Source organism: Somniosus microcephalus, chromosome 15 (assembly GCF_052327205.1).
Source record: "Somniosus microcephalus isolate GS21.2 chromosome 15, FLI_Smic_1.0, whole genome shotgun sequence".
Classification (NCBI taxonomy): Eukaryota; Metazoa; Chordata; class Chondrichthyes; order Squaliformes; family Somniosidae; genus Somniosus; species Somniosus microcephalus.
Window position 1 is genome coordinate 106,343,026 of NC_141001.1, and position 26,878 is coordinate 106,369,903.

General features: G+C 43.8%; 1 protein-coding gene across 3 annotated transcripts in view; it reads left to right on the top strand.

Moving 5' to 3' along the window:
• Nucleotides 1-1,787: 1,787 nt before the first annotated feature.
• LOC147107132 (transmembrane protein 263) overlaps nucleotides 1,788-26,878 on the top strand; it is a 291,285-nt gene continuing 266,194 nt past the window's right edge. For 2 of the 3 annotated variants that reach the window (XM_086008232.1, XM_086008231.1), the window contains exons 1-2: nucleotides 1,863-1,952; nucleotides 9,728-9,836. Coding sequence is in view for 1 of the 3 variants with exons in the window: in XM_086008233.1 (XP_085864359.1) it covers nucleotides 1,830-1,907; nucleotides 9,728-9,836 (187 nt within the window). In the remaining 2 variants the exon portion in view is untranslated. Of the gene's footprint in view, nucleotides 1,953-9,727; nucleotides 9,837-26,878 lie in introns of all 3 variants that reach the window. The other variant, XM_086008233.1, reaches the window with a different exon arrangement.

Here is a 26,878-nt window from a genome sequence, read left to right on the forward strand (position 1 = left end):
GGGGGGGTGTGTGTGTGTGGGGGGGGGGAGTGTGTGTGTGGGGGGGGGGAGTGTGTGTGTGTAGGGGGGGGAGTGTGTGTGGTGTGTGGGGGGGGAGTGTGTGTGTGGGGGGTGGAGTGTGTGTGTGGGGGGGGGGGAGTGTGTGTGTGGGGGGGGGAGTGTGTGTGTGGGGGGGGAGTGTGTGTGTGGGGGGGGGAGTGTGTGTGTGGGGGGGGGAGTGTGTGTGGGGGGAGTGTGTGTGTGTGGGGGGGGGAGTGTGTGTGTGGGGGGGGGAGTGTGTGTGTGTGGGGGGAGTGTGTGTGTGGGGGGGAGTGTGTGTGTGGGGGGGGAGTGTGTGTGTGGGGGGGAGTGTGTGTGTGGGGGGGGGAGTGTGTGTGTGGGGGGGGAGTGTGTGTGTGGGGGGGGAGTGTGTGTGTGGGGGGGGAGTGTGTGTGTGTGGGGGGGGAGTGTGTGTGGGGGGGTGTGTGTGTGTGTGGGGGGAGTGTGTGTGTGTGGGGGGGAGTGTGTGTGTGTGTGTGTGTGTGTGGGGGGTGTGTGTGTGTGGGGGGGGAGTGTGTGTGTGGGGGGGGGAGTGTGTGTGTGGGGGGGTGGGGGGGGAGTGTGTGTGTGGGGGGAGTGTGTGTGTGGGGGGGAGTGTGTGTGTGGTGTGGGGGGAGTGTGTGTGTGGGGGGAGTGTGTGTGGTGGTGGTGTGTGTGTGTGGGGGGAGTGTGTGTGTGGGGGGAGTGTGTGTGTGGGGGGGGTGTGTGTGTGGGGGGGGGAGTGTGTGTGTGGGGGGGTGTGTGTGTGTGTGGGGGGGGGAGTGTGTGTGTGGGGGGGGGTGTGTGGGGGGGGGTGTGTGTGTGTGGGGGGGGGGTGTGGGGGGGGAGTGTGTGTGTGGGGGGGGGTGTGTGGGGGGGGTGAGTGTGTGTGTGTGGGGGGGAGTGTGTGTGTGTGGGGGGAGTGTGTGTGTGGGGGGGGGGGAGTGTGTGTGGGGGGGGGTGTTGGGGGGGGTGTGTGGGGGGGGGGAGTGTGTGTGGGGGGAGTGTGTGTGTGGTGGGGGGAGTGTGTGTGTGGGGGAGTGTGTTGGTGGGGGGGGAGTGTGTGGGGGGGAGTGTGTGTGTGTGGGGGAGTGTGTGTGTGGGGGGGATGTGTGTGTGGGGGGAGTGTGTGTGTGGGGGGGGGGGTGTGTTTGTGGGGGGGGAGTGTGTTTGTGGGGGGGAGTGTGTGTGTGGGGGGGGGAGTGTGTGTGTGTGGGGGGGAGTGTGTGTGTGTGTGGGGGGGAGTGTGTGTGTGTGGGGGGGGAGTGTGTGTGTGGGGGGGGAGTGTGTGTGGGGGGGGGAGTGTGTGTGTGTGGGGGGGGAGTGTGTGTGTGTGGGGGGGAGTGTGTGTGTGGGGGGGAGTGTGTGTGTGGGGGGGGGAGGTGTGTGGGGGGGGGAGTGTGTGTGTGGGGGGGGGGAGTATGAGTGTGTGGGGGGGGAGTGTGTGTGTGTGGGGGGGGAGTGTGTGTGTGGGGGGGGGAGTGTGTGGGGGGGGGAGTGTGTGTGTGTGGGGGGGGGGAGTATGAGTGTGTGGGGGGGGAGTGTGTGTGTGTGGGGGGGGAGTGGGGGGGGGAGTGTGTGGTGTGGGGGGGGGAGTATGAGTGTGTGGGGGGGGAGTGTGTGTGTGGGGGGGGAGTGTGTGGGGGGAGTATGAGTGTGTTGTGGGGGGAGTATGAGTGTGTGTGTGGGGGGAGTGTGTGTGTGGGGGGGGGGAGTGTGTGTGTGGGGGGGGGGCGGTTGCTGGGGGTAACGCGGGGCGCGTGCCTGTGGCGGCGGGTGCGCGCCCGGTGGTGCACGCGCTCAGTCCGTTCATGCGCGCGCCTGTCCGCCGGCATTCAGTGAGCGGGAGGCGGCGGCCGGAGAGCGGTCTCAGCTCGACCGCCATGAAGGTGAGAGGAAGTGGGTGGTCGTGGTGATGATGTCCGCGGTGTGAGGTGAGGTCGCGGACCCTCCTCCGGCCTCTCTCTCCCTTCACACTTGCGGGATTTGACGAGGCCCTCAGTTCTCCCCACCCCCACCCCCCGGGGGACGGACTCGGGGTCTGTCCCACTCGGCCTGCCACCGCTCTCTGGCCTTCCCCAGCCGGGGGTGGGGGGTGCCCTCTGTGAAGACGCCTATGTCCATCAGCCCCCAACAATCCTTCCTCCGAGGCCCGGAGGCCGTCACTCGCCACCTTGCTGGAAGTTTCTCACCGCTCGCTGCTCGTTTGGCTGGAATATTGCCCCCGCCGATAACATACGTCAGAAATTTTAATCTCCGTCTTCACCGACCCCTCCCCCTTTAAGGTGGACAAAATCCGTCGTCTGTTTCCCCCCCCCGCCTTTAAGATGGCCAAAGGTCTCTTTCCACCATCACCCCATCAAGATGGCCAAAATCTCTCTTCCCCACCCCCCCCTTGTAAGATGGCCAAAGTCCCCCCGCCCTGGTTAAGATGGCCAAAGTCTCCTGACCACCCCCCCCCCCACCCGTTTTAAGATGGCCAAATTCGTCCTCCTGGTTAAGATGGCCAAAGTCGTCCTCCTGGTTAAGATGGCCAAAGTCCCTCCCCCCCCCCAAAGTTAAGATGGGCAGGGTCCCTTCCGCCCCCTGTTACGAAGGTGGACAGTCTCTTCCCCCCCCCGCCCACCTTTTTCCCCTCCCCCATTAACGTGGCTAAGGTCTCTGTCCCCCACCCCTGGTTAGCCTTTCCTTGAACTGGGCAGAGATGCTTTCCCTTTTTGCAATTTGGGAGCTGTGTTAGTTCAAGGAATCGAGCTGAAGCTATTTAAAAGGTCCGGCTTGTTTTAAGTCCTACCTTAAGTCAGAGTTAAGTTTATAAACGTTGCCAAAATGTGCGTGAAAAAAATCTGTTGAAGTATTAAGTATCATTTGGTTCTGTAAGAAGCAAAGATGTGTCCAGAGCTGGAACGAAATATTGAAATATAGAAGACATCTAATATCTCATGGGGTGTGCCGTGTGCAGAACTCATGATCAGTTTTTATGAATTGCAAAATGTGCTGGTTTTACTGAGATGTAATATGAGATTGTTTCAAAGCAGGATTTGCATTTATTTATCTATCACCTTAAGTCTCATAGTGCTTCACATACTTTTGAAATTCAGTGCAATGTGCTTCACCTGTGATATTCTTGTGGTTTTAAGGAGGAGGGTTGATCTAATCCTGTGAAATTATATATTAAACCATCAGCAAATTCATTTATGCTTCTTTGGAGCAATGGCTTATGAACATTTCTATGTGCAGAGCCCCCTACATTTATTGGCCCACTCTTGGGGACACTGTCCTAACTTACAAAAGGCAGTGTCAGGTACCCAAAGGATAACCATGCTATTGTTACAGAAAATATTTCATTAGTATACTTAAAACAACAGAAATAATGGGCTTGGAGGTCAATAAAGACGCTGTGGTTGCCACGCATGGCATGTCTGGCAGGTAGAAAATCTGATGATCTTGAGGATCTCTTGGAATACGCGGTTGCCCGTATCCTAACTGGCACCCCGGTCCTGTTCACCCATCATCCTGTGCTTGCTGACCGACATTTGATCCTCGTCTGCCAATGCCTAAAATTAAAAATTCTCATCTTTGTGTTCAAATCCCTTCATGGTCTCGCCACTCCCCATCTTTGTAACCTCCTCCTCTGAGAACTTTGCGTTCCTCCAGTTCTGGCCTCTTGTGCATCCCCGACTTCCTAAGCCCATCATTGGCAGCCATAACTTCAACTGTCTAGACCTCTGGTATTCCCTCCCTTAATCTCTCATCCTCTCTGCCTCTCTCTCCTTTAAGACACTCCTTAAAATGTACCTCTTTGATCAAGCTTTTAGTCACCTGTCCTAATGTCGTCTCGTTTGGCTCAGTGTCAGTATTTTAGTTTGATTACGCTCCTTTAATGTGCTTTGGGATGTTTTACTACGTTAAGGGTGCTATATAAGTGCAAGCTGTTACTGATTACCCCTGCAGCCTCCAGGATGAAAGGTACTGCTTTAGACTATTTGTTTGTAGGCAGCTTGTTTGTTTCCGTGGAAGTGCTTCACTTCAAATGTTGCCTCAGCATTTATAAGATGTTTGCTAGGAGTGCTCACTATCACTATAATGACACCATAAAATTTGCTGTTACATTGCTGTACTGAAAAACTCCATTAGGTTTCAAAAAAATGCATACTGAACTGTTTGTCACTCTGTGCTTCCCTCCAGGAACACTACTTTAAACATATCGAACTGAAACTTTGGCTTTACGGAAGGTCCTTGCTGTCCCCAATGGCGCTCTCCCGCACACTCGCTGGTGTCCCCTTGCCTATATATGTCACGTGCACACTCCAGTCATTCTGGAGCTTGCCCCCGAACAAATGGATGTCACTCTCACATCCTCTACACCTTCGTCCACGCCCCTCACAGGTCACATGAGAAAGAATAACGTAGTGGTTTGAGACCAGGCTAGATCTGAAGAGATTTAAGAAGGCTGAAGCACAGAAGATCGCAACTGAGTATGATGTTGGTGAGGTTACTGGAACAGCGATGTTTCCGCAAAGAATGTACTTGTGATGGGAGAGTTGTGGATGGCTGTTTAAAATGCAAAGCCGGATGAGAGACACTTCTGATAGTTGACACTGTCTGAAAGGGTCACACCCATGAGTTGCCCCATCCTACAGGAGAAAGCTTTGAAACTCCTTGAAGCATTGAATAGAAGTTCAGAATTGAAAGCCATCTCCGGATGGCTGGATAAATGAAAAAGGTGTCCTAGTATAACTTTCCAACTGCAGAGACAAGTGCCATCTGACTGCTTTCAGATTTAAATTCAAGAAAAGTGAAGAACATTTGTCCCATAGCTGCATTGCAATGAGAATCCTGCCTGATGAGACGTTTGTTGCGTGCAGAGTCGACTGTGCCAGGTACAAGTACAACGAGGAGCATCTCGCAGTCCCAGAATAATCATTGCCAGTGGTGTACACAAATTATTGTCAATGGTGATCAGGAAATCTTTACACGCTGAGCTTTCAGTGTTAAACTCAACTCCATTCCCATTAACTGTAAAGCCCAGTCTAACACTCAGATGAATGTCAAATTGTTCACAAAATGGTTTGTACCGCATGTGAACTGTTGCTTGCAGCAGCAGCAGCAACTCCATACCAAGTTCGTCCTCATCATGGACATTTCTCCTGTGCAGGTTGCAGCTTAGTCCCTTTGCAGTAGGGTCATCAAGTGTATTTTCTCTTTGCATTTTCCCCCTCCCGCTCCCCACTCCCAGAAAACTGAAAGGGCTGATGCAGTCTGTTGATCAGAGTAAGAGGAGACTTAGTACCAGCTGTTGCTGCACACTCTCAGTCACAGTGGAAGGCGAAGCCATAGAATTATACAGTACAGAAGAAGGCCCATCGTGCCTGTGCTGGCTTTTTGAAAGAGCTATCCAATTTGTCCAATTCCCCCTTTCTTTCCCCAATGCCTTGCAAATGTTTCCTTGTTCAAGTATACGTCCGATTCCAAGGAAGTATCACTGGACCAAACTTGAGGCTATTGATGCAAGGGACACCAACCACTGGGATGGCATGGATATGGCACAGGACAGCACTCCTAAGGCCAGTCTTGTCATGTGGACATGTTGAGCAGCTGTGGCCCAGTATCTAAGCTGACATCACTGCTGGTGAATTCCAAGCTGTGACATCTCCCCACAGCAGAGACAGTGATGGATGACCACGTTGAACAACACAGCCACTTCAGTCCAGCGATTCGAACATCAACGACTGGCCTGCGCCCGAAAGTGGCCTTGGGCACCAGATGAATTGGGATGAAGATATTGTGTTTGCTGCCCAGGATGATGCAAAAAAAGTGATGCTTACCACCCAGTAGCAGTTGGTCCACAGGAAAAGATGCCACACATCAGTGGAGCTGTTAGATTTCATGTGGCACGACGATATATGGAAAAACAAAATGGACCCGCACCCACAGACATCATGCTCATCTAGTGGCGCCAAGACTCGGCTGTGTCACTTAGTCATCTGGAGCTTTGTTCCTAATGTCATTAAATTGCTGTAAATTTCATAAAATATCCTGTAATTGTTTAACCTCAACCTTGATTTATAAATCACTGCTTTCAGCAATATATACTGTACTGTTTAAAAATGAATAAAGAAAAACAACAAAAATAATAGTTTAAAAAAAAACTCTGCTGCTGAATTTTTGAACAGTGACTGTGTCCCAATCTATTTATAATCAGGTTATAATGTAATCGTGGCAAGTTCTACAGTGACTTCCTTAGGGTAAAATTAGACCCTATTGTACCTGTTTTCCTGCAGAAAACTGGTCATGTGGGCAAGAATTGGAGTCCTCAGTTGTGCCAAATTTTAGATTTGCATTCAAGCATTGGAATTGCCTGCAGGTGTGAAAGGAGCCATCTTTTTTCCCATTCATGGGGTTTCCGATACTAGACTGGCTCTGTTTATTCAGTGAGGATGAATATGGTCTTGCTCTTCCCAGGCCCAGGATAGCTACTGTTTCTGTATGATCCATGCTTGTGATGGACAGCACCACACCTTACTCTGCCTTTTTGTGGATTGAGCTCCTGTAATGGCTGAGGAAAGTTTGCATGTAGGATGCAGACTGTGAATCGATTGTACCCGGTACCGTGGTCAGATGTTGTCAAATAACTTCATGTTTGTGTTTATTTTGAAACCAGCCAGTCATTTATGCCTGACGCTATTGTTTCTGTATTCCATACATGAAACACCCCTTGGGCTGAGCACCAAGGGAAAAGCATTACAATTGGATCCAGTTATATTGGTCAATTTGGACAGGTCTTCAAGTGATCACTAAATCTACGATGGTAATCGCATGATGCCATGCAGGGTAGTTGCCAGTATTTTAAGCACTGTATGGCTCAGTGGCTCATCTCGCTTCTGAGTCAGAAGGTCATGGGTGCAAGTCTCACTCTCGAGAATTGAGTACTAGTCTCGGCTGATGCTTAAGTATAGTACTGAGGGAGTGCTGCACTGGTGGAGGTGCCATTTTTTGGATCAGGCTTCAGACAGGCTGGTGAAATGGGCAGAAACATGGTAGATGAAATGTAATACAGAGAAGTGTGACGTGATGCATTTTGGAAGGAACAATGAGAAGAGGCAATATAAATTCAATGGTACAATTCTAGAGGGAGTGCAGGAACAGAGAGACCTGGGGGTTCACATACACAAGTCCTTGAAGATGGCAGGGCAAGTTGTTGAGGCTGTAAAACATATGAGATCCTGTGCTTCATAAATAGAGGCATAGAGTACAAAAGCAAGTAAGTTATGCTAAATCTTTACAAATCACTGGGAAGGCCTCAGCTGGAGTATCGTGTCCAATTCTAGGCACCACACTTTAGCCAGAATGTCAAGACTTTGGAGAGGATGCAGAGGAGATTTACTAGAATGGGACCAGCGATGAGGGACTTCAGTATTGGCAGAGACTATAGAAGCTGGGATTGTTCTCCTTAGAGCAGAGAAGATAAAGTGGAGATTTAATAGAGGTGTTCAAAATTATGAAGGGTTTTGATGGAGTAAATAAGGAGAAACTCTTTTCACTGGCTGAAGGGTCGGTAACCAGAGAACACAGATTTAAGGCAATTGACAAAAGAACCAAAGGGGAGATGAATTTTTGTTTTTCCACAGTGTGTTCTTAGGATTTGGAATGCACTGCCTGAAAGAGCGGTGGAAGCAGATTCAACAGTAACTTACAAAAGTGAATTGGAGAAATATTTGAAGGGGGAAAATTTGCAGGGCTATGGAGAAAGAACAGGGGAGCGAGACTAACTGGATCGCTCTTTCAGAGAGCTGGCACAGGCACGATGGGCTGAATCGCCGCCTTCTGCGCTGTGTGATTTTTAGCAGCAGGCATTGAAATTATTATGCAGGCTACAAGTGCCAACAGTACATTAAAACTCAACAGCAATGCATTGATTTTTTTTTGTTTTTTTGCTGATTATCCTCAATTGTACAATAATGCTGGTGCCCATTCAAAGCAGCAGCCTGCTCTTCAATTTGAACATCCTACCCATCATTTATGTCCTGCTTGACCAAGTAGGTAATGTTGCAAAGCTGCATTGCCAATGTTGAGTCTTCCCAGTGTTTGTACTCTCTTGCAACAGGCCAGATGTTTCATGCTAATATTTAATTGGCCAGAAAGGAAACAAAATTATTTTCATGACTGTATGTTTACTTGTAGAGCATTTAATACCGTAGGGAAGCAACCTGTGCTTAAATAGGAATGTGCTAACTGTTGGGTATTAGGCCTAATACTTGATGCACATTTTGTGGGTGCCAAGGATGTGTCATGGTTAAAAGTTAAAATCTGCAATTGCTGATGAGTTGCTTTCCTGTAGAAAGCAATACGTATAGAATAAAAGTCTATGACTGTAGTTGGAGATTTTGCCATAAAAGGTTGGTACAGGTAGACTACCCTTTATCCGAACTTCCGAAAACCGAAACCCTCTAAAAACCGAAGGTTTTTTCGGTCAGCGTAAGTCGTGCGCACGACATGACCAGAGTGGCGCACGACTTACAGGCCTAGCCGGATAAGGGATAGTGTAGCATTTTTCCACACTTCTGAAAACCGAAATCGCTCAGCGTAAGTCGTGCGCACGACCCCGACCCCCCCGCCGAACCCCACCCCCAACCCCGCCCCATTTCGGATAAGATATAGTGTACCAGCCTTTATCCGCACATCCGAAACCAGAAAACCTCTGAAAGCCGAAAGTGGCGCAAAGCGTGACTTCTGAAAACCGAAATCGCTCAGCGTAAGTCGTGCGCACGACCCCGACCCCCACCCTTGCCGACCCCCGCCCCCTGCCCCGACCCCCCCCCCTTTTGGATAAGGGATAGTGTATCCTTTATCCGCACTCCCGCAAACCGAATTACTCTGAAAACCGAAGTGTTTTCGCTCACCATCTGAAATTTTCCGAAAACCGAAACACGGCTGGTCCCGAGGTTTTCGGATAAAGGATAGTCTACCTGTAGTACCACTGCTCTGTGTCAAGGACTCATATGATGTGGCTTTGTTCCTGTGATTGTTCCCCTTGTGATGAGCTCCTGATCTCAGCCTTACTGCTGTGAGGAAATAAAATGGCACCAAATGGATAGAGCAAAATGGTATGGTTGGCAATCTCTCCAGTGCCTGCCCAAGAGAGGCATTGCAAACTGCTGTCTTAGTTAGAGCAGGTGCTTGCGCAGGGAGACTCCACAAAGTATGTTTGAGAACTCTGACCTGAAAAGCAACCTTTAGGATAAAATGTTGTGCTATTTGCATATAAAACAAAATGTGTCTTTGCAGTATACAGTGCTAATTGCGGTGCAAGCCGTTATAACCCTATAAGATACATGAAGGTGACAACTAAGAACACACATAAAACCACATGCTGCTCTTCATTAGAGTGAGAATTCTTGTAAACTTTTTCTGTTGAGTGTTGATGTTGAGAAGTTTTTTTTCCCCCTATAATGGGATAACGCAATTCTCTCAAGTCTGCCCCACCCAGTCTGAGGCCCAAATCTTTAATATTCATTGAAGAGTTCTTCGAAGAGATGATTCAAACTTGAAATCTTATGGTATTTCATTTAATAAAAAAAAAAAAAAAAAAAAAAAAAAAATTGATTGTGGGTCATTAGAAAAATTGCTTTTGTAGTTTTTGTTCAAGCTGACATTTGTCTATATATTAAAAAATGATGCAGCTTGTTTTGGCTTTTATTTTAAACAGGGACCAGATAGACAAGCTCAAATAACTGAAAGCATGGCAGATGTGACAGATGTGACAGAGAGTACTTACGAAGATGTGCCGCCTTATCTTAGAGAGGAACCTCCAGCAGGTACTGTTTTAATTGCCGCCCTGGAGAAATGTTGCATAATATATCGCTTTACTGGAGCAGAAAATATTGAGCAATGTTGGTACATATAACTTACCTCATCTGTGTGTGGCTTTTTCTAACAATGCCTTCTCTGAGTGATACGTTGTATGTTATAGCAATAATTAACAACTTGCTTAGTTGTGTCTGGGTGTGTTATAGATCTTTGCTGTCATGCAATAACACAGCAGTGTGTAGCTGACGGTTAAAACAAAGAAAAATAGAACACTTAATTGTATACTAATTTTCAGTAAGATTTTTAAAAATAGAATTGTATAATTAAGTTGTGTTTTGTAGCATCGAAGATTAACACTTGGAAATGTCCTTGGGGAAATATATTTTTTGCGAGATTAGAACTGCTTTGTTTCCTGGCTTCATGACTTGGTCATCTAAACACGCATCAACACTGGACACAAAGGAGTGTGGTCACAATTAAAATCATAACAAATCATCTCTCGAATAGTAAATGTATTTTAATTTTGGCTTCCCTGTCTGTAGGGCGTACATAATTAAGGTCTGGTGTGGAAAAATATCGTTCCAATGCAAATATGTTTTGATTGCATAGCAAATAGAAACCACTTCCCACTAGTTGATGGTTTTGATCTCAACTCAATCAAATTAAGTTAAAAGGCTTAGAAATGCAGGCAAATGGACATCCTCTTGCATCTGAAGGGAATTGTGTAAACCCTGGCATTTGGTTGATAAACCTCATGTCACCGTGAAAGGCCTCTACTGTTTCCCTGTGGATTTTTCATTTGCCTTACGGAATATTGCAAGGTCAATTTTTTGAAGTTCCCTTTCTTCCTGTTTGAACTTCCAAGGGTAACTGGGTTATGCCTTGGGGATCATATCACCATTACTACTTTTTGTGCTATACGCAGAGGTGGTGTACTGAAATTCCATGAACCGTGGTAAACCCCCGTGTAAAAGTTACCAAGACTTATCCAGGTTTCATGTCCGTAGAATTTGTGTACTTTTTGTATTTGAGAAGAAAGCTTTCATTGAATGTTATAAAAATACTGTAATTTGCAGTGTTGTCTTTCCTATTGCCTAGGTTATTAATTTACCTCTTTACTTTAGCTAAGTCATGGTTTTATAGTATTCTGCTTTCTGAAATCGAGGAGATCATGTTTCAGGTCCAGTAAGCAAAGTACAGCAACAAGTGTTTCTGCTTGATGCTTGGGCTTGTTACATTACCAGCTATTAAGTGTAGAAAGGTACACTCCAGTTGGTAGGAGTGAGTGGTCTTTGGCACAAAGATCAACAAAAATACGAGTAAAACCCAAAAACATCATGCACTGATTTCATTGTGATTTTAGTGCAATCTCAAATTTCAAACCTTTTCAATCTAATTTGTTGCATTGCAAGTTGTGACAGTTTTATAAATTTTAATCAGTTGTCACTTAGCGATTGTTCAATGGCCAAAACATCTAAACCTACCTCTTCCTTATTTAAGTAGCCATTCAGACTTGTTTTATTGAAGGCTATAGAAATGTATGTATCTGTACACTCTCTCATGCTGCACAATTTATTATGCTACACGACTTAACATGTTTGTTTTTGCTGATATCTTAATTACTGGTCCCAAATTCTCAACGTTAATTGTGTGAAACTAAATTGGGGTTCTCCAATATTCTGTCTTTAGGCATCATGAATGTAATTATAATCAAAGTAAGAAGGACACTTTTTCTTGCAGAATTGATTTAGATCTAGTTTATTACATTATGTTTCAGCCGTGTGTGTTAGACTAATGGAGCGGAAAAACAATAATATCCTGGTTCTACAGGATACAGAGCTAGTTAAGGACAATAACACAATCTAACTATAAATGTGGGTGTGCTGTATGTAAACAAACTATCATTTCGTTAAGAGTTTTGGGTCCAATTGTTAACGCACTTTACCTTTCTGCTGCTGAGAGGAAATACAAATGATCTGTTCCAAGGTAACTTGAGGCAGTCACTGGGTGATCTGGGGCAATAAATTGTGATATTTGCATGTGTGCAAAACTTCAACATTTGCGTCTGGTATGTGACTGAAACAAGTCATTTGTTTGCTAGTACAATTCCCTAGTTGAGACCCACATTCCTGAGTATTTACAATCTTAAGATTGCAAGAAATTTATCTGCAACGTGCAAAATAAAATGAAGCAGTTTATTTAATAATGAAGTATCAGCACAGATCTTCATGTGGATTAATGTAAGACATTGGAACAGAAAATGTGAAACACAAAGAAACTGGGAAAAGCCTATTAGTTAAGGTGGAGAAAGAGAGCTCAGTGATAACTGAAGTTCACGTGATGTGAATCAAATATATAAACAAAGCCAAATCAAATATTAAGATGCATTTTTAGATCATTAAACTAAATTGAAGCAAGTTGCTCTAACATTGTTCAGATAATCCCCTCCCCCTGTCTCTGGCTGAACCAGAGTATTCGCAACTTCAGTGTCCTGTTTGACTCTTGAGCTCAGTTTTCAACCCCATGGGCCAAATGGCGGTCTTCTCTGCTGTATCATTCTATGATTCTATATTCTCTTCATCCCAAAGACTGCTTATTTCCATCTCCATAACATCTCCTGGCTCCACAATGCTATTTTGGATCTGCTATTGTGTAATGAGACAGGATTAATTTATGATCTCATACTAAAGGATCCTCCAGGGAAGAGTGATCATAGCATGTTAGAATTTCAAATTCAGTTTGAGGGTGAGAAACTTGGGTCTCAAACTAGTGCCCTGAACTTAAATAAAGGCAATTGCAAAGGTATGAAGACAGATTTGGCTAAAGTGGACTGGGAAAATAGATTAAAGGGTAAGACGGTAGATAAGCAGTGGCAGACATTTCAGGAGATATTTCATAACTCAGCCAAGATATATTCCAATGAGAAAGAAAGACTCTTCGAGAAGGATGAACCATCCGTGGCTAACTAAGGAAGTTAAGGATGGTATCAAATTGAAAACAAAGGCATACAATGTTCCGAAGATTAGTGGTAGGCCAGAGCATTGGGAAATTTTTAGAAACCAGCAAAGGACGACTAAAAAAATAATGGAGGGAGAAGATAATTATGAAAGTAAACTAGCAAAAAAATATAAAAACAAACAGTAAGAGTTTCTACAAGTATATAAAAAGGAAGAGAGTAGCTAAAGTAAACATTGGTCCCTTAGAGGATGAGACTGGGGAATTAATAACGGGGAAATGGCAGAGACTTTGAACAAATATTTTGTATCGGCCTTCACGGTAGAAGATACTAAAAGTGTCCCAATAATAATAGACAATCAAGGGGCTATAAGGAGGGACTAACTTAAAACAATCACTATCCCTGGAGGAAAAAGTACTAGGCAAACTAATGGGTCTAAAGGTGGACAAGTCCCCTGGACCTGATGGCCTGCATCCTAGGGTCTTAAAAGAAGTGGCTTCAGAGATGGTAGATTACAACCAATGCGTCCACTAAAATTCCCTGCATTCTGGAGAGGTCCCAGCGGATTGGAAAACCGCAAATGTAATGCCCCTATTCAAGAAAGGAGGGAGACAAAAAGCTGGAAACTGTAAACCAGTTAGCCTAACATCTGTCATTGGGAAAATGCTGGAGTCCATTATTAAGGAAGTAATAGGATATTTAGAAAATCATAATACAATCAAGCAGAGTCAGCATGGTTTTATGAAAGTGAAATCGTGTTTGACAAATTTGCTAGAGTTCTTTGAGGATGTAATGAGCAGGGTGGATAAAGGAGAACCAGTAGATGTGGTGTATTTGGATTTCCAGAAGGCATTCGATAAGGTGCCACTTAAAAGGTTACAGCACAAGATAAGTGCTCAGAAGGTTGGGGGTAATATATTAGCATGGATAGAGGATTGGCTAACAAACAGAAAACAGAGTCGGGGTAAATGGGTCATTTTCCGGTTGGCAAACTGTAACTAGTGGGGTGCCACAGGGATCAGTGCTGGGGCCTCAACTATTTACAATCTATATTATTGACTTGGATGAAGGGACTGAGTGTAATGTAGCCAAATTTGCTGCTGATACAAAGATAGTTGAGAAAGCAAGTTGTGAGGAGGACACAAAGAATCTGCAAAGGGATATAGATAGGGGTTAAGTGAGTGGGCAAAAATTTGGCAGAAGGAGTATAATGTGGGAAAATGTGAGATTATCCACTTGCGTAGGAAGAATAAAAAAGCAAATTATTATTTAAATGGAGAGAGACTACAAAATGCTGCGGTACAGAAGGATCTGGGGGTCCTTGTACATGAAACACAAAGTTAGCATGCAGGTACAGCAGGTAATTAGGAAGGCAAATGGAATGCTGGCCTTTATTGCAAGGGGGATGGAGTATAAAGGTAGGGAAGTCTTGCTAGAACTGTATGGGGCGTTGGTGAGACTACACCTGGAGTACTGTGTGCAGTTTTAGTCTCCTTTAAGGAGGGATATACTTGCATTGGATGCAGTTCAGAGAAGGTTCACTAGGTTGATTCTGGAGATGAAGGGGTTGTCTTATGAAGAAAGGTTGAGCAGGTTGGGCCTATACTCATTGGAGTTTAGAAGAATGAGAGATGATCATATTGAAACATATAAGATTCTGAGGGGGCTCGACAGGGTAGATGCTGAGAGGACGTTTCCCCTCGTGGGGGAATCTAGAATTAGGGGGCATAATTTCAGAATAAGGGGTCGCGCATTTATAACAGAGATGAGGAGGAATTTCTTCTCCGATGGTCATGAATTTTTGGAATTCTCTACCCCAGAGAGCTGTGGAGGCGGAGTCATTGAATATATTCAAGGTGGAGATAGACAGATTTTTGAACTGTGGGGGAGTCGAGGGTTATGGGATGTGGGCAGGAAAGTGGAGTTGAGGCCAAGATCAGATCAGCCATGATCTTACTGAATGGCGGAGCAGGCTTGTGTGGCCAAATGGCCAACTCCTGCTCCTATTTCTTACTTTCTTGTGTTCTCCTGCATCAGCCCATGTGATGCTGAAGCCCTCATCCACGCTTTTGTCCCTCCAGGCTCGACTATTACACTGCTGTCCCGGTCGGCCTCCTATCCTGCACCCTCCGTAAACTTCAGCACATCCAAAATTCTGCTGCTTGGCTCCTGTTTCACTCTCCCATCACCAACCTGTGGCTTCCGGTCTTCCACCTCAGACTTAAAATGTTCACCCTTGTGTTTAAACCCCTTCATGGCTTTGTCCTTCCCTATCTTTGTAACCTCCTGCAGCCCTCCCCTAAACTTTCTGTTCTTCTGATTCTGGCCTGTTGAGCACCCCCGTTCCCTTTGGCCCAACATTGGCGGCTGTGCCTACAGCCAACCTAGAACCCACGTTCTGGAATTCGCTTCCTAAACATCTCGACCTCCATCTCCTCCTTTCAGACCCTCTTCAAAACATGCCTCTTTGACCAAACGTTTGGTGACCCATCCTAATATTTGGCTCGGTGTCCAATTTTTTCCTTCCATCTGTAACAACTGTCTTGGGACTTTTTCGATATTAAAGGTGCTATATAAATGCAAGTATTTGTTATTATTGGTGAGACCACTGTTTAGCATATTTTGGGGACCCAACCGTCGAAAGGGCATCAATTCATTAGAGAGGATTCAGAGAAGAGTGACCATGATTATTTTGTGATGTGTATGATTCTCCCCCGCCCCCCCCCCCCCCCCCCCCCCCAAAATCTTCTGGGAGACCAATGAACTCTGGCAAATTCCTCTCTGACCCCTGGAGGCAATTCAGCAAGCACCAGGAGGCCGTGGTGCTGATACCACGAGTTCAGTTAACCCCCCTGCCTTCTCACAGCAGCTCACCCACCTGCAATAGAGAACAGCTAGTTGGACACAACCAAAGATGCAGCAAGAAAATGAGATTACACAGAATTTACAGCACAGAAACAGGCCATTCAAAACAACAGGTCTGTGCTGGTGCTTATGCTCCACATGAGCCTCCTCCCACCTTATTTCATCTCGTCCTATTAATACATCTGTTTACAGTACAATTATTATAGAGCCTTGCATTTGTTGACAGTAAAGATGTTTTTTGGACTTTTCCAAATAGTGCCATCTTTAAATGTAGGTTCCACTTTGAAACAGACATCTTCCATCATGACCACATCTGCTGTACCCCTGGGCTCCATCCCTGACCGCCTTTGCCTCATTTGCATTATCTCTCAGTGACATTATCCATAGGCATAGAATCAGTTTCCATGTGTTGCTCTTATCTTTCTGTTGCTTCACTCAACTCCACAGCCGTCGAGGGCCTGTCTGATATCAAGTTGTCGGTGAGCCATAATTCCCTCCAATAAAACATTGGAAATACCAAAGCCATTGTATTTGCTCGCCACTCCCCCATGACACCATCTTGTTCCCCAATGGTTCACTTAGGCTGCACTATATGGTCTGCAGCTTCAGTCAGTATAGTATGTTTCAACAAAACTCAGCTCATCTTGTGAAGGAATAGCCATGATTCAGAGAAATACACGATACCATGAACAGAATTCTGATATTAATAAAAGACAGACTGGGTTTAAAAGACACAAGTCTCAGCAGACAAGGCTGTGAACAGAAATACAGGCTTCTGTGATCAGATCAGTTGCTAACAAAGTTGTAAACAGGCTTTGAAATGGGAAAGGGATATTGACCAAGAAACTAAGACCCGATTGAAAAGCAAAGTCTTGCTTCCGAAGAGTCTAGGGTTTGGAACGAACACAATGAGAAGACCCAGTTTAAAGTGTGAAGAACTAACACGTTGGTACAGAAACACAAACATTAAAAGAGGCATATGCCTTTGAAAACATGACGTCAAGTAAAAGAAACATCTGCTGGTCAAATAGTTTTATGTTAAACTCGGAAAACAGGAACCATAAGATTAAATATGCAACCAATTGAGATAACTAGAAAACAAGTAAACACACAGTCAAAGTGGTTTTGATTTACATATTGTAAATATAATACCAACAAGAAGGCTTTGAAAATATGACTTCAATAGAGACACCAAGCAATTGCATTGTGTTTGTATTGAACTTGGAGAGTAAGGAAAGACAGTGTCTGGTTAAAAAAAACCAGTAAAGCCAATATTAAGAATTAAATGGGAAGCATTTTGTAAGAATGACATCAAACAGAAACCATTGCTGTCATTGTTTTTATGATGGTTTTTGAAACACTTAAAGGTAAAGAAATAATTATGCATGCAATAGTTGAATTGATAGTAAGAATAGAAAGCATTCGAATGAGGTATCAATAAAGAGAATTAGCTGACATCAGCAGAGAACATCAAAGAAGAAACCACTGCCAAAAGGGTATAAAAATAAGACCTTTTTTAACAAAAGTCAGAACACGCTGAACGGGCAAAGCATTTCTCAACTTTCCAGAGGCATCTCTAAGTCTTTAACTATGAGTCTCAGGAAGTCAGATTGATTTTGGTAGATGTTCTGGATTTAGAAATAAGTAAGAAATAAGAAATGTAACTAAGTAAAGATTTGAGAATAAGGATCTCTGAGAAATAACAAATGTAAGCTATCTGTATTTTGAATTGTTAATGTTGCGACTGATTCAACAGATGTTAACTGAATGTCGGCTCTTAAATAAAACTAAATATTTTTAGAATTGTCACAAAGAGTAAATCTGTATAAACTCGCGAACCCACAAATTCTGTACACTCTTTTTGTAAGGAGTTGCAGAATTCTGGGGGGTATTCCGGACCCTTATAATATCCGGAAGGTTACAGTCTAGTTCAACTTATTAAAAGTACTGTCCAGAGGACGGTAACATCTTTAGTCGTTCCTTTCCTTTAGGGGGAGATAGCCTGAACCTTTAGACTTATTTAAGCGTCTTATGGAATTCGGCTATCTCTAACTTAAGTTGAAGGTGAACGTCTGGGGAATACGCCTGATCTGGAATGGCCCAAAAGGGCTAGGACTGTAATTATCCTTTCAGAATCTAACTTCAGTTTGCAAGCACACTTTGGGATTCTTGCCACGTACTGTTCTGTGGTCCTGGATGTGCATGAATGTATGCTTCTCACCATTTACTGCCTGTTGTTTTTGTTCTGTAATGTAGATATACAATATCATTAAACATACAGTAGTGCAGTTCACATATGGTGAGATATGAATCCAAGCTGATGCAAGTGTCCTCGGGGCCAGAGACTAATCTGCTATTTGTATTGAAGTGTAGGCGCACTGTGCAGTGGCTGTGGAGCTACCTTTAATCTTACTATCAGTACTTTGCATATTCCACCGAGTTTCAGTGTGTGCCAGGAAGGAATGACATGATGGGAGCAAAATGCTTTCTCTAAGAATTCAGTTCCCTCGCTATGCTGTCAGTGACCTGAAATGTTTGTGCATCCAGTGAGCTGTTGCTTGCCATTTGTATCTAGCTTTTTTGCATCTGCAGAAAGTGGTAAAAGCTGTTTCTAAAGATTGGGGTTTTAAATACTGCTGCTATATAGTGAATATACAGCAGAGGGCACTGTACGCTGCAGAACACATTGTACTCAAAGTGACTTGCACAGACATCGGTCTCGATAACACCCCTTTTAATTTCTGTCGCTTCTCCATAATTGGTTTGCTACACTTGGCGTAACAAACTGAAGATCCTCCTTGTAATTCTATCACAGCCTCTGTCTGCTGTCTAGGGACTGCCTTTAACTCCTCATTCTTCTGTAAAGTTTACTTTAATTTATTACAATGTTTTGTGCGCCGCTCTAGTTGTTTTATTAGTGTTTCAAGGGTTATATATAACCGTTAAACTTTTACTGATTTCTTCCTCTCCTGTTCCAACTTCTTTTCTTCAAAGAAGAGCTTAACCAATTCCAATGGGTCTTTGTGTCAGATTTCATCCAGCGCAGATTCCATTCCTTGATGCTCGAAGACCAATTTTTCAAAGAACTTTTCTAGAATAGATTTGCCCACCATGATAACTCAATTAAAATGGAGATGTAATCTGTAAGTACTGTGGGTTGGTAGCAGGTATTACTCTACCAATCGACCTGCTACAAGGGGGTCAGCCTTGCTGTCTGCGCCTATGATGGGACGCGAGACCGTCTCTTCTGTGGTGCCCCACTTTTGGCTAGTTAACTTTAGGTGAGTTCATTCAATGGCGATGAGGCAATATGTACACAAGCAAAGTCATGCCTATTCAAAGTTTAATCCTCTAAATAAGGTGAAGTACTTGCAGGTCAAGCGAACCTGATTCAGTGAAACACGGTCTATTGTGTATACAGCTCTTGTGCTCACGCTTCCTGGGTCAAATCCAAATTCCCCTTACAATTCAACCCCCTTCTGAGCGACAAGTTCCTTCTCAAAATATCCATATATGGTAAGCTACACAGACTTCTAACTGCAGAGCAGAGAACTGTGGATTGACATGGCTGAGGATGCTCTCTCATTCCAGCATGCTGTTTGTCTCCATTTCCTCAGCCCTCTGATTTTGTTCTTCCCAAGGTTGTCCGGCCATTAATTATCAATGTGCTAGTGTTTAATAGTGCCCTGTGTGACTTCTCCAGCAGAGGCTCAAGCATGATAAGTGGAGGCATGCGCAAGTATATCAGTAGAGAAAGCAAGTGCAGGGGATTTTCTGCTGTTTCATTTAAACTATATTTACCCTTTTCTACTCCCTCCAACTTAATAAATCTACGACTGTTTTTATAAAAACAGATTGTGTGGAGTTGTGGACACTTCTTGTCCATCAGGCCCTATTACAATCAAGTTGTCCTTTCCTGAAGCCCCTCCATTCTCTGCTTCTGGTCTTCTGTTTCTCGCTCCCTCCCTAAAGATTCATACATTTACATACATCTCGTACGTGCCTCCCAACTTCCAGCGTTGGCTCCACTCTAACATCCCTTTCCCTTCCAGCCCCAGCCTTGTACTGAGGTTTTTCACTCATCCCTTCATTGCTGAAAGATCCATTTATCTTAATTTTACATCACTCCTAATTGCCTTCTGCTTCAATATGGCTGAGCCCATTCCCAGCTTAGTGACTGCAATCGCCATGCCTGGTTTTGTGAACAACTCTATTGCGCCCACCTAATTTCCTCCTCCCGCCACCCCCCCCCCCCCCCCCCGCTTTCCCTGGTTTATTCCATTTCACCCCACTGCTCAACCGGCGCCTGACAATTTCTTTCTTCTCTTTCCCGCCCCCCCGGCCCCCAAACCAACCCTAGCTTTCCTACAAGCCAGATGGCTGCTTCTCTCCCATATCTTAGCATCTTTTTTTCTTCATGGAAATAACCTATTGGCTTCTGTTATTTTTGTCTTTGTCTGACCGCAACCCTACTCCAAGCAACATGCTTGAGATCTTTAGAATCATTAAATTTTCTACAAACATTTGATTATTTGGATATCTTGACTACTCTAGCCACTGCATGAAAAAAGATAACATAGTTGATGTATAGTTTGGTAATCCTACTGTCAGCTGTGGCTCAGTGGCCAGCACCCTCACCTGTGTGTCAGAAGGTTGTGGGTTCAAGTCCCACTCCAGAGACGTGAGCACAAAGATCTAGGCTGACGCTCCAGTGCAGTGCTGAGGGAGTGCTGCACTGTCGGAGGTGCCGTCTTTCAGATGAGACTTTAAATCGAAACCCCGTCTGTCCTCAGGTGGATGTAAAAGATCCCCTGGCACTCGTTCGAGGAAGAGCAGGGGCGTTATTCCTGGCGTCCTGGCCAATATTTATCCCTCAATCACCATCACTAAAACAGATTACCTGGTCATTATCACAGTGCTGTGTGTGGGAGTTTGCTGTGTGCAAATTGCTGCCGCGTTTCCTACATTACAATGACTACACGTCAAAAAGTACTTAATTGGCTGTAAAGCACTTTGGAATGTCCAGTAGTCATGAAAGGTGCGATATAAATGCAAGTCTGTCCTTTTTCCACCTCCATAATCTGTAGTGCTGGACAGCTAGCTCAAACGATAATTCAAGATCAAATTAGTGAGCATTCAGCGATCTGTGGGATAACCGAGGAGAGCCAGCATAAATTTGTTAAAGGCAAGTCTTGTTTGACAAATTGGCTTCCTAAAAGTGTGGCTAATTGTATAGATGAAGTAATGTAGTAGATGATGTGCGAATGGATTTGCAGCAGGCGTTTGACGAAGTGCCTCACAGGAGGCTTGTTACTAACATTCAGTTGTATGGTGTAAGAGTCAATGTCGCAGCATGGATAGATGTTAATGGGTGTTGCTCCGACTTCAGAATGGTTGGAAATGGCCTACCCCAGAGGTAGATTCGGCCTTTTTTAAAATACAGAAAAACCAAGCAGCATTTCTCGTTTCAAAAATAGGAACATAGTTCAATGACTTAGGGGTACAGGGCACAGTTTAGAAATTTGCAAATGACACGAAACTTGGAAGTGTAGTAAACAGTGAGGAAGATAATAGACTTAAAGAGGACATAGACAGGCTGGTGGAATGGGCGGACACGTGGCAGACGAAATTCAACGCAGAAAAGTGAGTGTTAATATATTTTGGTAGGAAGAATGAGGAGAGACGATACGTGCTAAACAGTACAATTTTGAAGAATGTGCAACAAGAGAGAGGCCTGGGGATGCTTAGTGCAAATCTTTGAAGATGGCAGGTTAACAAAGCAGTTAATAAAGTGTATGGGATCGTGGGCTTTATAAATAGAGGCCTGGAGTACAAAAGCCAGGAAGTTATACTAAACCTGTATAAACACTAGTTTGGCCCCAGCTGGAGTATTGTGTCCAATTCTGGGCACCACACTTTAGGAAGGATGTGAAGGCTTTGGAGAGAGTGCAGAACACTAGAATGGTTCCAGGGATGAAGGATTACAGTTATGTGGATAGCGTGGAGGAGCTGGGGTTGTTGTTCTTGGAGAAGAGAAGGCAAAGAGGAGCTTTGATAAAGGTGTTTAAAATTAGGTGTTTAGATAGAGTAAATACAGAGAACCTGTTTCCAATGGCTGAAAGGTCGAGAGGGCCCCGATTTCAGGTGATTGGCGAAAGAACCAGAGGCGACATGAGGAAAAACTTTTTTATGCAACGAGTGGTTAGGATTTGGAATGCAGTAACCGATCGGGTGGTGGAAACAGAGTCAATCGTAGCCTTCAAAAGGGAATTGGATTAATACTTGCAGGAGAAAAAATTGCAGGGATGTGGGCAAAGAGCAGGGATACTGGAACTAACTGGATTGCTCTTCGAAAGAGCTGGCACAGTCCCGATGGGCTGAATGGCCTCCTTTTGAGCTGTACTATTCTCTAATTCTACAGAGAATAAAAGAAAAGAGGTCATGACAAGAAAATGTTTAGGCTGCGGTTCGTACATCCCATTCGAGAAGGTACGTTAAAGCCATAGAAGGTACGTTAAAGCCCAGTGTAGATTTGCAGGGATGAGAAACAATATAAGTTATGGGGACAGGCGTGAGATATCTGCTATTTTGCATTGCAACAGAAGTCCGAGAGGAGGTTAAATGGTGGTTTTTAAAATTGTGAAGGGTTTTGATGGGGTGACTAGGGAAAGCCTTTGGTTTGGGGATGGGGCGGTCATTAATTTAAAATCCTTACAGTTAAGCGAGAAGTTAGCAGAAAATTAATTATGCAGAGGATTGTTGGAGCATGAATACTTAGCTACAGGAAGTGTTGAGGCAGAGACTGCTGCACCTTTTAAAGGAAAATTGGATATGTATTTGAAGCAAAGATACAGGGCTATAGGGAGACAGCAGGGTAGTGGGTTTAGTTTTGGATTACTTTAGCAAAAAGCCGACACAGACACAGTGGACCAACTGGCTTTCTGTGCTGTAAACTTATATGTTTCCAAATAACATTGATTAATTAACTCACTTGGCACCATTTCACTTTCCAGCCACAATTTATATCAATGTTCACATTCACAAGTCGCAACAATAATTACCTAACTTTCTAAGTAAATCTTGTGGTTAAATTATTCATCACATTTAAACAATCTTGTTAATTAAAAAATATATATATATATTCACTGCAGTTATATAAATCAGTCAGTGACTTCCTCACTGCAACTAAACTTCTTTCCTTTTTATTAACTTGTATTCTCACATCTCTTATTACACCCCACCTCCGTGTTTTCTTTAACACTACAGGAGATCAACTTGAAATAAAAGTGGGATATCTAACACACATCTTTGTGTGTTGCACTTCATCTAGTCACACTCTTTAAACACTGTCGCACTCTAATGCATGCAAATTAGTGTCACATTTCTTTAAAAACATGATATAAGTTAGTGATTTGGAATGTACAGAGAAGCTCTCCAGCACCTGACAACAGGGACCAGAATGTCAGTACGCTCTGACTGCTTTTAACAAGTACACATTTAAATTTAAAAAAAAGCACCAGGCATTTCATCCTGGGTTCTGACTCGCAGCCTGAAGAGCAATTAAACTCCTTACCCAGTGTTTACTGAACAGTTGTACATTGTGATCTTAAAGGGACCCAGCTTCACTTTCGCAATACAATATATATTGTGCATTATATAGCACAACACTTCTGTTGTTGTAAAATAGCACATCATTCAACTTAGCACGAGCAATGCCATGGGAGATCTGCTAATATACGCTGCACCTAGCACATTTTTGTCATACACCTTGTGTCACACTTTGGCACATCACACCTTTTTGAATGTTAATTTTTTTGCAACCGATTGGCTTAAATTTCATATTCTTACAGCAGCAACAAATCGCAACATAAGAACATAAGAAGCAGGAGTAGGCCATACGGCCCTTCGGGCCTGCTCCGCCATTCAATAGGATCATGGCTGATCTGAACCTAGACTCACGTCCACTTCCCTGCCCTCTCCCCGTAACCCCTAATTCCCTTATCAGCTAGGAAACTGTCTATCTCCGTTTTAAATGTATTTAATGTCGCAGCTTCCACAGCTCTCTCAGGTAGCAAATTCCATAGATTTACTACCCTCTGAGTGAAGAAGTTTCTCCTCATCTCAGCTTTGAAAGGGCAGCCCCTTATTCTAAGATTATGCCCCCTAGTTCTAGTCTCACCCATCAGTGGAAACATCCTCCCCGCATCCACCCAATCAAGCCCCCTCACAATCTTATATGTTTCGATAAGATTGCCTCTCATTCTTCTGAATTCCAATGAGTAGAGGCCCAACCTACTCAACCTTTCCTCATAAGTCAACCCCCTCATCTCCAGAATCAAAGGTTGTGGAATGTGCCAACAATTCACAGTTGTCAGGGGTGAAAGATTCAAAAACTCCAATCAAGAATTGCATAGCAACAGCTACCAAAAGCAAGGAACAGAAAGAGAACCAATCAACCCGCTCCAAATATTGAATATCCTTTGAACCGCCATGTTCCCTTCGCCTGAAAATATGATGGAAGACGTCAATTTGTAAAATTTACAAATGATTAAATTTAGCGATGTAATTTTTTTTAAAGTTTTGAAATGCTTTTAGCAGTGCCTTCTATTGGGGACCTGTGCCTTTTGTGAGAAATCTGAACCTTGAGTTCATGTAAGTACCCAACACCATCACTGTTGGCTGAGTCGATTGAAACCGGCAAGCTGGATCTTGTAGAAATTTCTGTGATTGGCAGCAAAACTGGCATTCGGAGTGTGCTACGATTTTGCTGTTCGTGAGCCCTGCTCCTGCCAATGAAAAATGAACAAAAACCACAGAGAATTAATTTTTAGTACAGTGAAAATAACTATTATTTGCTTTCTGTGTGTGTGCAAAATCTCAGCCGATTCAAAGAATGAACAAAACTTTTGTTTTGGGGTGGTGGGGGTGAGAAATTAGAAATTAGCTTGCTCTATTCAAGGATTGTTTACAGTAAAATATATGTGACACATGAAAATTTTAAATTGGCAACTTTCAAAGTGGAAGCTTCATATTTTGTCATGTAATGGAAATGGATTACAGCAGCTGCCTTTAGTTCTGAGAACTCAAAACAATCTTTCATTTAAATAGGTGGATAGTAAAGGGCTGCTCCCCTGCATTCTGGTAAATTTATTTACATAACTGTGATACTTATTTATCTAGAGGGTGAGGAAATATTTTCTTTCCAGGAACCAATCCAAAATCACGTACTTCACTATCTCTGGAGAGATCCTTTAGAAACTTCTTTACAAAGTCTTTCACTGGCAATGTGCATTCCTCAAGCATGAGGAACACCATGGAGGTTCTGCTAATTCTGCATAAAACATCTTGTGGTACATCCCAAAGGAACACATTCACATTAGGAAGATGTCGTTTTATATCATTTCCCTTTCAGACTCAGAAAAATGCCAGATTGAGTATATTTGGGTTGTATCAAATCATCCAGTGGCTGTTCGTCGTAAGTGAATTGCATTTCACAGTAATTATGATGTGTTAGCGGAATTCTTCTTGTAGTTACTGTCACAACGCAAGGTTGTTAGTCTTTCAACAGTAACTTCCGCGTGATTCGGGCCGAGTGAGTTTTAAACGACAAGTTTTAATAGTGTTGTTCTTGTACAACTGTTCTACAGTATTACAATAAATGACAAGCAATTAATATAAAAACAAAATGCTGGAAACACTCAGCAGGTCAGGCAGCATCTGTGGGGAGAGAAACAGAGTTAACGTTTCAGGTCGATGACCTTTCGTCAGGCTTCCCCTCGGACTTCCAAATGATTAAGCTCGACCCCCGTCACTAGATTTTTGACCTACAACTGTGCCGAGAGCTCTAACTTTTGGAAGGAGGATGCTCTATCTTTATACTATTCGACTGCCTTGGGCAGCACCTATTAATCTCTGTCCTTGTCTTCTAGTTATTATCCCACCAAGCTGATGCCACGCTACCAACTCGAGGTGAGCTGTTTACGTAGCGCCCCAATCTCTTCGACCTTCATCTCTGTCTTACAGGCTTATTATTGTCTTTTTAAGTGTGTGGGCTTACCTCTTGTATGTAAGTGTCTGGTTCTTGCAAATGAAACCTGGTACCTGTTGATATACCTATCAATTCGTCCAATAAAAAGCGACGAGTTAGGAACGTAACTAAAGGTTTTTATTGACTAAATAACAGAGCCCACCCTCGTGGGTGATCGGGTCCAACAAGGAGGAATACCAGCCAGTCGACTACCTTTATACCTGGGCAGGTAGGTGGAGCCATGGGCGGAGTCGGAGGTGGTCAGCCCAGGTATAACAGCGCGACAAGAGGCGACCTCGTATCGTGATACAACAGTGATAACGGTGATAACAATACAACAGTGATAACTATAGTGTAACGATAAAAGTGGTTTACCACACCTGTAAGCTCAGCTCGTACGTCAAGAGCCAGCATGTCTCGAGGACCATTTTTTAACTTGCTGAGCACAGGCAGGGTCTGATAGGAAATGGTCAACTGGTAATGGTCAATAATCTAACATGATGCACCTGGAAATAGACCAAACACTGACGTAACTTGACACCTTGGATTACACCTGTCTTTTTTATTGTTTGTGTGTATGACTGCCTTGCATTATAATGAAATTCCATAGTACACCCACCAGATGGCTCCAGAGACTAGACATTTTAGTGTCTTGTTGGAAATGTGTTTTTTACACAATAACTTGTCTGTATTTGCAATCGACATGTACCATGGATCATCTCCATTACCACTTTGGAAAATCTGTACATAAGCATTTATTTAATGGTTGACTTCATTTTTTTTTAAAACTAGTGATTTTCCCTTTGATAAAGAAAAACAGCTGGATAATGTGAACGTTTAAAGTTTCTCAGAACTGTTTTTGGTCAAATCTATTGTTATACACAGCATTGTAATTATGAAGACATAATTTAGGAGTTAAATCTGCTACGGTACATATCTTGGGATATGATCATTGAAATGTTTTGGAGGAAAAATGTTGTGCCATTCATTCAGGGATGTACTATTGAAACATCCATTTAAAAATGGTATATGTGATCATTTTTTGTAGTGAGGCTAGAAAATCTTCGTGCTGAAGTTTATATGTTAAATAGTTTATGTATTAAGAGCTTGCTTGAAAACTCTACCTCACTACCTGTGTCTGGTGGAAGAGCTGGTCTAATCTGGTGATCCTTTCCTTGTGCCAGACCCTGAATCCTCCTCCG